A 13696-nucleotide genomic window follows, 5' to 3' on the forward strand; every position below is an offset into this window, starting at 1 on the left:
GAAGACAGGGCGATGAGCCAATGATGCTCTGGCAGTTGGTCGTTGGTCGTTGGTCGTTGGTCGTTCGTCTATTGATTCTGATTTGAGGCGAAGGAGGAGGATCAGATGTCATCTTCGGAAGGAAGGAGCTTTCCAGTCCTGACTGGTGCTTTCCAGATTGATTGCCAAGGCGAGGAATGCGAGGAAGGAGCCATGATGCCGAGCTTCTCCCTCGAGGAAGGTGCTACAGTGGCAACAAGCGTGCAAAAACCGCAATTGGTTTCTGCAAAAATATTCATCAACACTCGGACAATACCGCAGGCTGCACGGTGTCGTGTCTTGAAATGCAGCACCATCAGGCAACAGGAGTACTGTGAGTTCTGTGAGCATGTTTCATGGAGCATCTAACATGTGACAGGCATCAAGATGTACCAAATGGGGACCTCGGGGATCCGGGGAAGTGAAAGTCGGCGATCACCAAAGACGTTGGACGATCACGGGCCAGGCACACACACCCACCGCACACCAGGGTCACCAAAGCTTCGTATTCTCCCTCTCCATGTGACAAGTCGGATTAGGTCGGCCGCCCCACCAGCCTTGCCCAGTCTCGCCCCCACCGGATGATGAAGTACCAGTACCTTTGTCTCAACGTCGACGTCCGATTTCCGAATGATCTGTCGAACCTATTTTCATGTCTCAATGCGATCTAAACAACAAACCCTACCTCATCAAAACCTGTCTAGAGATCTTGTTGTGATGCTTCCCAAGAAGAAACCTAATCCAAGCTCAAGAGCTTGCTTGTCGTGTCGGGAGAAACACCTCAAGTGCGACGGCCAACTACCAGTTTGTGCGCGTTGTACAGCAGCAGGCCTGCCATGTGTCTTTATAGAGTCACGGCGGGGCCATCGACCGGCTGTACCAAAAGGCCAGCCAACGGCCCTGACACGAGAATTAAATCTTGACAGCTCTGCGCTGAATGTCCAACAAGTCCAAATAATTCCATCTGGAAAGGAACCCCAGGCGCAAAGGACGCAACAAAACACCTCGTCGAGCGAAGAGACCACCTCGATCATTGGAGTAGACTACAACATACCGGGCGACGATCACCTCGTAGGCCTATACTATCAATACATTCACCCCGCACATCCATTTATCCTGCCACAGAAATTATTCCGGCGAAACCCAAGTATCTTCCCTGACCATCTCCGAAATGCAATCTGCTTCATCGCAAGCCACCATTCCCCCAACAGCTTGGATCGGGCTCGAGAGCCGCCCGTGGCAGTACTTGGTTACTCGGTGCCAGATGACGGGTTCAAAGTGCAATCGTTGATCCTGCTCACATTGGCATCCTATGCACGTTTCGAGCGGGACCAGGGCAACCAAGCTCTCTCGGGTGCGGTGGATCTCGCACGGCGGATTGGGATCGACTCGGATGCATTTGGCCAAGGATATGATCCAGTCTATCGAGAAAGCTGGAGGCGAACGTGGTGGGAGCTCTACACCATCACCGGCCTGATCTCGCTGATCGGAGGCACCATGTTCAGACTGCCGCAGCCTGCAAGAATGACGCTCCCCACCAGCTGCGAAGGTTACAACGCCTGTCTGATTAGTGATGGGGGAACCAACATAGCGATTCAACAGCGATTCTCGGCCGAGTCGAGCTTCGAATGGTCGTCGTTTGCCTACCGGATCGAGGCAATGCGAATCCTCAGCATGGTGCTGGATATAACCGACGAGCTGGTGCAGTCACGTCCCGATGCGACCGAGTCCGCAATCTCTAGCTTCCTTCTTTCTCTACCGGTCAGCAAGCGTGACGGGTTGCAAAGGAACGGCGAGGTGGACGAAGTCATGTCTTGCGCCTTGATGATTATTCATCTGGCTAGCATTTGTCTGCACCTCCCACGCTCCACACTTGCCCGTCTTCGGGGCTTTCGAACTGTGTGCGGAACCAATGGTGGGACGCCTATGAACGAGACCAGCACGTATCACGATGCAGCAGCTCTTCGATCAGCCAAAGCCTTGTCGAAGTTGTTGACATCTAGATCCACATTATCAACACTGTCTCCTTGTTTCTCGTGTGCGATTGCTTTTGCGGCGGTTGTCCAGCTCCCTGCATACCTTGTCCAACAGCCTCCTGAGTCGGATTATCTCAAGGAATATATCCAATTGGAACTAAGTGCTCTTCAACACCTTGGAGAAACCTGGCCCATTGCGCGCGTGGTCAGAAGTCAAATTGCACAGTTCTCCAGGGAGATTATATGCCCGCAACAGGCGGTGGTGGTGCAGCAGCAGCCAATGCAACAGACGATGGTGCCCTCATCTGAGCGATTGCCCACTCCAGTTTCTTCAATGCCAGGGGATCAATGGTTAAACGACCTACTAAGCACCGACTTTGGGTTTACGGAGACGACATTCTAGAGATGGTTGATTTGATTCACACAAAATTGATCTGTTATCTTCTACTCCGTACATGCTGGAGCTTTGGTGGCTGCACCTTCCTCCACTTCCTCCTCCACTTGTCATCGCTCTTGCCTCGAGCATGACAAACTGGGAATGTGAAAAGCGGCGGGGACGCTAAGCCCATTCGGGACAAGGCTAGCTCCCAGCCTTTTTCTCTCATGACTCGAAGATCTGTTGGTGGGCGCTTCAAAAACGCCACAACCAATGAATTGTCTGCGCCTAATCAATTTGATGTCACGTCGGGACAGATTCAAGGTGCACAGACCATCGGTACAATACTCCTAGAAGCCCTATGCCTCCAAGGCTTGTCCCATGCTTCTGCTGCCCAAATTCTCAGGCATCCAGGCACCAGACACCTAGAACAACCCCTCAAACTCCCTTGTCTCCCGCTCTCGTCAAACGACACTGGACCAAGACCCCACGTTCTTCAGGCTAGGATTATCTATCGTCGCCCTTGTTCTGCCGGAAGAAGAACGGAAATGATTCAAAGTTTCCTAAAGTCGATGCTCGACGTCAGGCCCGCTTGATAAATTGGATTCAAGTCTTTCTAATAGTGAATATGACTAACCTTCCCACCTAGCACTATCTCGTTCTGTCATATTGTACTACTATTATACATACTTTTAGAACCCCAGATTCGTCCCCCTCTTCTCATTTTTCCATCTCCTGCTCCCGTTCTGGCGCGAGACTCTCGACTATATCAACCCACGAGCCACCACGACTACATCCGACTACATCCGTGCGACTGTCCCAGATCCCCAGAGCTCACCTGCTCTGGATAGTCATTGTACTACTGTTTATCTGTCGACTTCCATCTCGTTGGCTTAGCGGCTAGATCCTCTTAAGCTTCGATTCACCACTTCGCTGCCGTTACTTCAACGCCACCATCATCGGCGGATCGATCGATCTCACCACTCTGGCACTTTTTCTGCACGGCCCTGGTACCTTCGCCTGGGGTTTCCCACGTGCCCCTTCCCAAGGACCCTTGGGACATTTTTGTCCCTCCGGGCCAAGCAGATCGCAGAGCCTGGTCTCCCACGGACGGCGACTGCTTACTTTACCATCTTCCTCTTCGTCACTCGACGCGATTGCTTTTTGTCATTTACTCCCTGTACAAACATGTTTCCCCGAAGAACGCTATCTATTCGATCCGACATCTGCTCCTTCTTATGACTCTAACGTGGGAAACGCGTTAAGGTGAAGTGATCGCCACCAGTTTCAATCAACCAAACATTTACTATCTTACATCATCATTGCCTCATCCGACCATGGCAACTCCGCGCCGACTTTCACAGCTCAATAGAGCGTTAAGTACTCCTCCAACGACCCCAGACTCGATCGTGGTCTCGGACTTAAAGGCTCCTCAGACACCTCAACAGCAGCGTTCAGGTCCTTCTGTCCTCACTCCTCCAACATCGCCACATCTGTCAAGATGGCCCCACGGCACAGAGACACAGACCCCGACTTCAAATCCCAATCATTCGAGTCCGACATCACACCCTCGACCGCGAGGAAATCACCTCCAGCCACTTCAGACAAACGCCCTTCCCAACCAGACGGAAGTCGAGTGCTCCACAGCCCCTCAATGTCCCTTTGATATCGAGATTCTCAAGGACAGTCGCGGTCGTGACGCCTACTTTGGCACTGGAGCCTGGAGCATCGTTTACAAAGCGACCGTACGCACAGGCTCCCTCACAAGTTCATGCACTCAAACTGGAACCGAGAGACTGACACCACCATCGTCCCCGGTATCAAGTCTACCATTGCTTGTGGCCGTGAAGAAGCCCGTCCGGCGAGATAGTGACGAAATTCTTCGAAATGAGGCCAAGACGTTAAGCTACCTACAGAACCTCCCACACGGGCCTGAGTTTATTGTCCCATTCTACGGGGTACTAGAACAATCCACCATCGTCCTAGCTGCTATCCCACTCACACTCGAACACCATATTCGTAAATGTGCTGAAGCGGCCAGCAATTCGACCTCAATGATCGCGACCTCACCCATTATTGGCACAATGCCAACATGGCTCGTACTAGCACATAAGCTCATCACCGCGCTCGCCTGGCTACATAACGAGGCCGGAGTGATCCACGGCGATCTCAAACCAGGAAACATACTTCTATCACCTCTTCCCTCCACCGGCCTTGACCCTCCCATGGACTCGTCTTTCTTCAACTATACACCTCTATTAGCTGACTTTTCATCATCACAACTCCGGTCCACCACTACACCCACACCTAATACTTTGTCGGCAGTGACACGCGAATACACCGCTCCCGAACTCTTGTCATCGGCTGTTCTCCGCAACCCAGAGTCCACCGCCACCACAGACTCGGATGTGTTTTCATTAGCCGTCACTCTCCTTGTCGCCGTCACCGGCCAAATGCTCGTCTACCCTGGCAGTGTCTTGCAGCGACAGGCCATGGCCACACAAGGCTGGCTGATGCTGAGTCATGTCCGGAATGGTGTCGGTGGTGAGAGAGTGGCCAGGGGTGGCGTAGTGGAGAAGATGCTTGAACCCGCCGTCAGGAAGATTGGAACGGGGAGAATCGACGCTATGGAATGGTTGAAAATGACAGAAGAGCTGGCAAAGACGTCGATAGGCGCGAGCTAGCCAGACCCAGTTCACTCAGCTCAGCCCAGGCAAGCAAAATACTCCATGTAATATTGTACCATCCTTTTTCAGCAACACTGTCCATTTTTGGGACGTTTCTCATGAGCCCTCATTTCGGCCATCGACGTCAGCGTCGCCGGCATGTATTAAATAGCTAGATAATTACAAATCTACTGAGCTATTCTTTTGATCTTATCAATATTCTACGACTCTTGCGTGATCTTAAACTCAGAACAGTGTCAAGTTAGATACTCCCGCCTGTATTAATAGCAGCTAGATAGGCAAGGTATTTAGGACATAATTCATTTAGATATATAAATCATTTCGTTTCATTTCAGTTCATTCATTCACTCATCCACATGCCTGTCATTTCCTCCTCAAAGGTTCGTCATCCAACAGCAACAAAGTTGTGATATAAGTACTAGGTATACTGTCTCCCCCCCTTCCCCCCCTCCCTCCACATCACGCAGCATCAACATCAACATCAAACCTCATATACCACCCACGAGCCAACAACAAACAGGGGATATATAGGATATAGGTAAATCCATAGGATCAAGCCCAACCGAACCCACCAAAAGTTCCATCATCATCAAGTAGGGAACATCCTCACTCTCCTTCCATGCCCTTCCCCTGTCCCTCCCTCATCAATAACCCACCATAAAATCCCTCCTCTCCACCGCACCACCCATACTCTCACAAAACTCACCCAACCTCACCCCCCACTCCTGCATCCTCTGTTCATAATACGGTTTATCCTTCCTTGACTTCTTCGCCAACATGCCCTTCTGCACCTCCCACTGCCAATACTCACACATTTCCTTGCCATCGCCTTGCACAATCGGCCGTATTTCATGCACACGTTGCAAATGTAATAAAAACCTCGGATATGATTTCGGCGGGTTGTATTTACTTTCAATACCCCATACCAATCGATACACACCGGATTTACTCACCGTGTGCGTGTGAGTTCGTTGAATAGTCTCTGCCGGGGATGGGTCGTCGAGTAATGGGTCGTCGGGCCGGGATACTTCGGTGGTGATGACGTTGAGATCACGGGTTTCGTGTGGGGAAGTCGGGAGTTTGGTCTTGATGTGCAGTGTCATTCGTGTGCCTTCTTGAATGCGCACGCTGGGTTCACCGTACAGAGCATTGAGGTGGAGACGTTTACGTTCAGCTTTCCCGCTGGCGCTGGATTTGCGGCGGCCGCCGCTGTTGCTGCTGGTGCTGTTTCGTTGGGCCATGGCGAGAGCGGTGGCACTGGTGTTTTTCGGCGCCGGCATCAACACCGAGTTACTGCCGGGGACTTCCAGCATGACTGAGTTTTGGTTTTCACTTGTGCCTGCACCGTTGGTTTGGCCGCCGCCGCCGCCGCCAGACGAGAGCGAGGCTTTGCGTGCTTCTTGTGCGGCTTGGAATTTCTGTGCCCCCGAGAGTCCGCCGTTGGAGTGAGGGCGTGGTGAATCGGATGTATTGCTCATGGCGGAAATTCTGCTGGCGTTGCTGGCGAGGCGTTGTCGAGTTACTGGTGGAGGGATGTATTCTGTAGCAGTGGGACTTTGAGGTCGCTGGTCGCGAGATGTACGAGGAGATGACGGATCACCAGGGGATGCTGGGCTTGCCGCGCCTCCAGAATGAGCACTGACTGCTGCTGCCCATGTGATGCTTCCTCGACGAGGTTCCTCTCTCTGGACCTGAGGCATGATGCCGCCGTCTGTGATTTCCGAGTCGTGGTTGACGGCGATAGATGTGTTGCGAACGAGTTCTTCGATCTCGGCAATGGTGGCGTCGTCTTCATCGTCAGGTTGGTCGGTGATGGTCACGGTGGGAATCCATCGGTTCCAGTCTTTCCATGTCTCGGTGTTTCGAAGGGTTCGGAACACTAGCGATGCTGGCGCGTTGATTCTAGTGCATGCCGACACGTACCAGATGGCTTCAGACATGGGTATGTCGGGCGTGGAAAAGTCGGTCTTGGTGGTAGCCATGGTGATCGGTAGAAGACGATCTCTCAACTCGAGGCTTGACTGTAGTTTGTCCTGGAGAGGCTGTACCAGGAATAGCCTGGATAGACACCAAGCTGGGTTGGTGCTGGCAGTAGATTGAGTTCTAATCCTGATATTCGTTCTCACACGTTGACACTGGTCAAGCTTCCATGTGGAGCTGACCGTTGAAATATGCCAAGTATGAATATAATTGACTGATACCCAACTGGCGAATGACCTGACCGAGTATGGTGAGCATCGAGAAGACCAAAAATATCTGAACAAACAGCCTTGTCGGCAGAAGGTAAGATTAAAATGAGTCAGGTGGATTGAAATCTGTGATAGCAGCGCAAAGAACCGACAGCTTTTAGGTTGCTCTTGGTGGGCTGGCAATGGTTAATCCCCATAGGTTGTGGGGGAAGAGGGGCGAGGGGCTTCACTCAGTCTCCGCGAACAATGTGGACAAGTATACGACAGATCCTGGCCGTGTTGCTAATTACCCCAGTCAATTATGTCATTAATGACTAAATGGGCTTGCAAGTATGCTTTGGAAGGATTGTGAGAGAGATGGACTCATCCAAGTCACGAGTGAGAGGAAAGATAAGGAACGCAATGCATTGTATGGTAGTGTGTCCAAGAAAGACTGCATGATTCTACCATAAGAGATACAGTCGTCACTAAGTCATAATAAGTATCAGCCCCGGAATGTGGGGAATATCGAGATGGAGAAGCAGAAGCAGAAGAGGAGGAGGAAATCTTCATCAGCAGAGTCGGTCGTGTGAAGCGAGCCGAATGACAATATGATTTGATTGGTTGAATCAAGACCATTTAAGATGAATGCATGTGATCATCAATTTTCAAAGATTCAGGCATCCTTGCATGGATGCTTATGCGACTGTTCATTGTCTGGTCTTGTTTTGACTCATTATCTCATCTGGTCTCGTCTTGAATCCATTTCGATACTGCCTATCGACTCATCCCTACCACCAGCGCCTGAAACTCTCATAGTCTGACTCATATCCCCAATCTTCGCGTCAGATGGGACAGCATCCAAGCATTGGACCCAGCATGTCGCTGGCAATGGGTGAGTTGGCAGTGGTTCACCATTGCCAGCAAAGGTCAAACGCCCATAAATCTCCCTCTCAAGCATCTGGCACTTCGAAAGTGCTCCCCTTCTCATGGGACGTACCCCTGTCACAAGGCTGTAATTTTGTGCCACTTTGGAAGCCCTGCTTCTGTACATCTGAGCCAGCTCACGTCGAACAGGGGCATGATCTGGCACGACAAAGCGATGGTGATGGCTGTCCGTCAGCAAATGACTCATAGGATTGGCGATAGTCGAGCATGAACGGGAAATGGCGACGTGAGCCCAAGACCAAGGCCGTTCGCTCAAAACTCTCCTCTCAAACCCCCAACCCTGACCACGGCCTTGACTGTGGGAACGCTGCCGTGTGTGCCCCAACGTTCATCCCAGGCCTAACCGACGGAGGTCGACCCATGCACATTGATTCGAAACACTTGACATCGTTCTCCTCAAATCGAACAATAGCTCACTTTCGTGCATGTTCCCTCTCCACCTCATACATAAAATCAAAGTATGACTTGTCAAAGTGATGTGACCGGACATAGCCGTCTTCACCACCACTGGCGTACGCAATACCCTGGGGATGAACAGCGATAGTGTTCAGCGGACCGAAATGACCTCGGACACGACCGATCTCATCTTCAAAGATCTTGTGGTAGAACCGTGCTTCGAATTTACCCTGTCGAGCTGAGGTGGTTGTTACATCCATAGCGGCTTGTCCACCACCGAGAATGACAAAATCTTTCTTGGGGGTAATAGCGGCGGTGTTCAAAGGGGTGTCGGCGTAATATGTCTTAAGAATGCCAAGATCCCGCGAAGAGCATATCTACCATTGTCAGTAATATTCTGTGTGCATCTGAAAAAGGGATCACCCACTCTTGCCGACTTGTCTTTGCCTGCTGTGATGAAGTATGTGCGGTCGGGGGAGAATTGGAGGTCGTTGATGGTTGTGTCGAACTCGTGAACTTCCTGGCTCATAAGATAGTCGCCGGTCTTGGGTGTTTATTAGCTAGATGTCTTCGTGAAAAAGAAAATCAACTCACCTTTGCGTCCCACTGAGTGACAGTACCATCCTCATGAGCAGAAATGATGTACTTGTCCAAATAACTCCAGCCTGCAACTGTTGCTTTGCTGTCCTCGCAGACAATGCGCAGACTGTGTTCGTTGGCCTGGTCGGTGAGATCATCACCATACCGAATGTCGTACACCACAATCGTTCCGAGGTGACCCATACGCTTTTCTGTCACAGCCAGGAGTTGTTTGCCATCTTCGCTGAATTGAACTCTTTTGATCGCAGTCGGCCATTCCCATGTCTTGACACACTCTCCCGTTTGAACGTTCCATAGTTTGATGGCGTTGTCGGCAGCTCCAGTGGCTAGGAGTGTGCTGTCGGGTGAAACGTCCACTGTCCATACTGCTCCCTGGTGTCCATTGTATGTTCCTAATCTTTCGCCGTTGCTGGTGAACCACGCACACACAACTTTATCCTTGGCGACAGAGAACAAGAGATCGCCTTCTCGGTTGTATTTGATCTGGTTGAGTGACCGCTCCTATAAATCGATTGTCAGTCATGTGGGCGCTGGTGTGGGAGATTTTTCGATAGTCTTACATGGCCTTGGAGGAGGATGGGTCTCATGGTGTCTCTTTCGTTCCTGGATTTGATTTGTCGAGATTGAAATTACTGTCGATTTATGTTCTTCGTTCTACTCCCAGGTTTGGAGTGTCAAATGTGTTCGCGAGGGTGGCTAATGTAGGTTGTCTGTGATGGAAGCCTACCCACGTTGGATGCTGGGTGTGGGAATTTCTCGCCAAGACTGCAGTTTCTCAACCCACGAGTCATGCTCATCCCTCAGAATGCCAAACATGACTCACCACCTAATTTCTCTGACAATTTTGATGGAACGAAAGAATTCGTATTCTATGACTACAACTCGGTCTAAACCTTCACCCGTCGTCTTTACACGGCTTGTGACATATGAGATGAGGAGATTGTAGATTTCTTTATCTTGCATATGCATAATCGACTGTTTGCAAAAAGGTGTAAGATGCTCAGCAAATCAACTCACTGTTCTGGTACCAATTTGTTTGCATTGTCGGCAGGGCTGCTTCCACTTCCACCGCCGCGCTTCTCCAAAATTTCTCCCTCTGCTCCGATATTTCCCTCTCATCTTCATTCAATTACTCGACACCCTCCCACTATACCGAGGCAAACTCCCTTTCCTTTACTCCGAAATAGTCTACACAATACCTCAAAGTCTCGACTACGCGCTCACACCTATCCTGCCCGTTTTGGACTTACTTTGACCTCATCCAGAACCCCTCGTGGTGGGGCAACACCTTCTCCCAGATTCGTCTTACCCTCCTGCCCTCCCCGTCGTCTATTCAGCACCACTTCACCGATGGGGGCGACTAAGATTGATGGCAAGGCCATCGCTCAAAAGATCAGAGAGCGTCTGGCCGCCGAGATTGCAGAGAAGCAAAAGTCCAACCCTCGATACTCGCCATGCCTAAAGATCATCCAAGTCGGCGATCGTCCAGACTCGACTACCTATGTACGAATGAAACTGAAGGCAGCCGAAGAGGCTGGAATTGACTGCGCTCTGATCCACCTGCCCTCCTCGATCTCCGAGCCTGAACTCTTGCAGCAAATCACGGATTTCAACAACGACCCCGCTGTTCATGGCATTCTCGTCCAGCTCCCAATACCAAAACATCTCTCCGAACATACAATCACATCTGCTGTCTCGGACGAGAAGGACGTGGATGGCTTCGGTGCCACCAACATTGGCGAGCTCGCCAAGAGGGGTGGGAAACCATTTTTCGTTCCATGCACCCCCAAGGGTATTATGGTCCTGCTACAAGAAAGTGGTGTGGAGCTTAAAGGCAAGAATGCTGTCGTCCTTGGCCGAAGTGACATCGTGGGAAGCCCTGTCAGCTTTCTCCTCAGAAATGCAGATGCCACTGTCACTGTTTGTCATTCCAAGACAGAAAATCTGAAGGACGTTGTTAAGCAAGCCGATATCCTTGTCGCTGCGATTGGCCAACCCACCTTTGTCAAAGGCGATTGGCTTAAGCCTGGCGTTGTGGTGATTGATGTTGGAACGAACTATATTCCTGATTCATCCAAAGCCTCAGGCCAGCGTCTGGTGGGTGATGTTGATTTCGATGCCGCTGTCCAGGTTGCTTCTCAAATCACTCCAGTACCAGGCGGTGTTGGTCCGATGACTGTGGCAATGCTTATGCAGAACGTCGTTGACTCAGCCTCGTCATACTTTGAGAGACTGAAGGCCAGACATATCACACCTTTACCTCTCAAGCTGAAGTCCCCAGTCCCATCCGATATCGCTATCTCTCGTGCACAACATCCCAGACCAATCACTCAGATTGCTCATGATGTTGGCATTGCCCCTCATGAGTTGGAGCCTTATGGGGCGTACAAGGCTAAGGTTGACCTCTCCCTTCTATCGAGACTCGAACACCGAAAGAACGGCAAGTATATCTTGGTCAGCGGTATCACACCCACGCCTTTGGGCGAAGGTAAATCGACCACAACAATGGGCCTGACTCAAGCATTGGGTGCACATCTTGGCCGACTGACCTTTGCAAATGTCCGACAGCCCAGCATGGGTCCTACTTTTGGTATCAAGGGTGGCGCTGCTGGCGGTGGCTACAGTCAGGTTATTCCTATGGATGAATTCAACCTTCATCTTACGGGTGACATTCATGCCGTTACCGCTGCCAACAATCTTCTTGCCGCCGCCATTGAAACTCGCATGTTCCATGAGTCGACCCAAAAAGACGGACCTCTGTACAAACGTCTAGTCCCCACCAAGAAGGGAAAGCGCGAATTTGCGCCTATCATGTTCCGAAGATTGAAGAAGCTTGGAATCAACAAGACCGACCCCAACGATCTTACAGAAGAAGAAATCCGACGATTTGCACGGCTTGATATCGACCCTGAGACAATCACATGGAGACGTGTCCTCGACGTGAATGACCGACATCTCCGAGGTATCACGGTTGGACAAGCCCCTACCGAGAAGGGCCACACGAGAGAGACAGGGTTCGATATTTCGGTTGCTAGTGAATGCATGGCCATCCTAGCTCTGAGCAACGACCTGAAAGATCTTCGTGAACGTCTGGGTCGAATTGTGATTGGTTCGTCCAGATCAGGGGACCCTGTCACTTGTGACGACCTTGGTGTCGGTGGTGCTCTTACCGCGCTTATGAAGGACGGAATCAAGCCCAATTTGATGCAAAGTCTGGAAGGTACTCCCGTTTTCGTGCATGCAGGCCCCTTTGCGAACATCAGCATTGGCAACAGCTCCGTGCTGGCTGATAAGCTGGCTCTGAAGCTCGCTGGTACTGAAGTCGACGAAGACAACGACGCCAAGGCTGGCTTTGTGGTCACTGAAGCCGGCTTTGACTTTACTATGGGCGGTGAACGTTTCTTCAACATCAAGTGCCGATCATCAGGTCTCGTGCCAGATGTCGTGGTCGTGGTGGCCACCATTCGTGCTCTGAAGGTCCATGGTGGCGGCCCTGAAATCTCAGCTGGTGCTCCATTGCCCGAAGCCTACAGGACCGAAAATACAGAGATGCTTCGTGCTGGTTGCGTGAACCTCAAGAAGCATATTGCCAATGCCAAATCATATGGTGTCCCGGTTGTGGTGGCCATCAACAAGTTCGATACCGACACAGAAGCAGAACTGAAAGTCATTGAAGAGGAGGCTCTTGCTGCCGGTGCTGAAGCAGCTGTTCCTGCCAACCATTGGGCTGAAGGTGGCGCAGGTGCCGTCGACCTGGCGAATGCTGTGATCAAAGCATCAACGCAACCCAAGGACTTCAAACTGCTGTACGATCTCAACGATACAGTGCAAGCACGTATTGAAAAGATCGGAAAAGAGATGTACGGCGCCGCCAACGTCGAATTCAGTGAATTGGCGCAAAAGAAGGTGGATTTGTACACCAAGCAGGGCTTTGGAAACCTACCAATCTGTATTGCAAAGACTCAATACTCTCTCAGCCACGACCCGGCGTTGAAGGGAGCACCGACCGGATTCACCGTCCCAATCCGAGACGTCAGACTTGCTGATGGTGCAGGATATCTTTATGCTCTCGCCGCTGATATCCAAACCATTCCCGGTCTGCCAACCGCCCCTGGCTACTTCAACGTTGACGTTGACCCCGAGACTGGAGAAATTGACGGACTTTTCTAGGCGATGAATCAATCATATATAGGAGCTAAGGTTTTTACGCGGTGCACACGAGATCCACGGCCATTTCTGTTTCTTCAACAAGTCTTCTCCCAAGATACCCCAAGCTTCAACATGGATGGTGGATGTATATATGGAGGCGTGGAATACAAACACAAACACAGACTCGTCTTTCAACAGCGATGCTCAAATGATATTGGCATCATCGGTGCACGGGGGTCTATAGATGAGCATATCAACAGCTCGATACATGCATTAGTGGCAGAATCTTGATTATTTTTCAGGTGTGATCAAGGCATTGTTCGCCTTTCTAAGCATAACAAAATGGAATGAAACTCTTTCAAGTTATATGAATTGCGT

General features: G+C 50.9%; 5 protein-coding genes across 5 annotated transcripts; 3 read left to right on the top strand and 2 right to left on the bottom strand.

Annotated features, from left to right (window-relative positions):
* Positions 1–678: 678 nt before the first annotated feature.
* On the top strand, positions 679–2397 carry PV10_00456 (uncharacterized protein; the record flags this gene model as incomplete). Its single annotated transcript, XM_016364539.1, has 1 exon — positions 679–2397. The coding sequence occupies one exon, from the start codon at positions 679–681 to the stop codon at positions 2395–2397; it is 1719 nt and encodes a 572-aa protein (XP_016228188.1).
* A 1310-nt stretch (positions 2398–3707) lies between these two features.
* Positions 3708–5054, top strand: PV10_00457 (uncharacterized protein; the record flags this gene model as incomplete). Its single annotated transcript, XM_016364540.1, has 1 exon — positions 3708–5054. The coding sequence occupies one exon, from the start codon at positions 3708–3710 to the stop codon at positions 5052–5054; it is 1347 nt and encodes a 448-aa protein (XP_016228189.1).
* A 647-nt stretch (positions 5055–5701) lies between these two features.
* PV10_00458 (uncharacterized protein) lies at positions 5702–7296 on the bottom strand (the record flags this gene model as incomplete). The annotated part of the gene is made up of 1 exon (XM_016364541.1): positions 5702–7296. The coding sequence occupies exon 1, from the start codon at positions 7037–7039 to the stop codon at positions 5702–5704; it is 1338 nt and encodes a 445-aa protein (XP_016228190.1). The 5' UTR covers positions 7040–7296.
* Positions 7297–7853: 557 nt separating this feature from the next.
* Positions 7854–9871, bottom strand: PV10_00459 (eukaryotic translation initiation factor 3 subunit I). Its single transcript, XM_016364542.1, has 4 exons — positions 9730–9871; positions 9164–9670; positions 8997–9113; positions 7854–8946 (listed from the first exon to the last, which is right to left on the bottom strand). The coding sequence occupies exons 1-4, from the start codon at positions 9754–9756 to the stop codon at positions 8587–8589; spliced, it is 1011 nt and encodes a 336-aa protein (XP_016228191.1). The 5' UTR covers positions 9757–9871; the 3' UTR covers positions 7854–8586.
* Positions 9872–10058: 187 nt separating this feature from the next.
* On the top strand, positions 10059–13690 carry PV10_00460 (uncharacterized protein). The gene has a single exon (XM_016364543.1). It carries the CDS (start codon positions 10133–10135, stop codon positions 13337–13339), a length of 3207 nt encoding a protein of 1068 aa, XP_016228192.1. The 5' UTR covers positions 10059–10132; the 3' UTR covers positions 13340–13690.
* Positions 13691–13696: the final 6 nt, after the last annotated feature.

This window comes from Exophiala mesophila, assembly GCF_000836275.1.
Source record: "Exophiala mesophila strain CBS 40295 unplaced genomic scaffold supercont1.1, whole genome shotgun sequence".
Taxonomy (NCBI): Eukaryota; Fungi; Ascomycota; class Eurotiomycetes; order Chaetothyriales; family Herpotrichiellaceae; genus Exophiala; species Exophiala mesophila.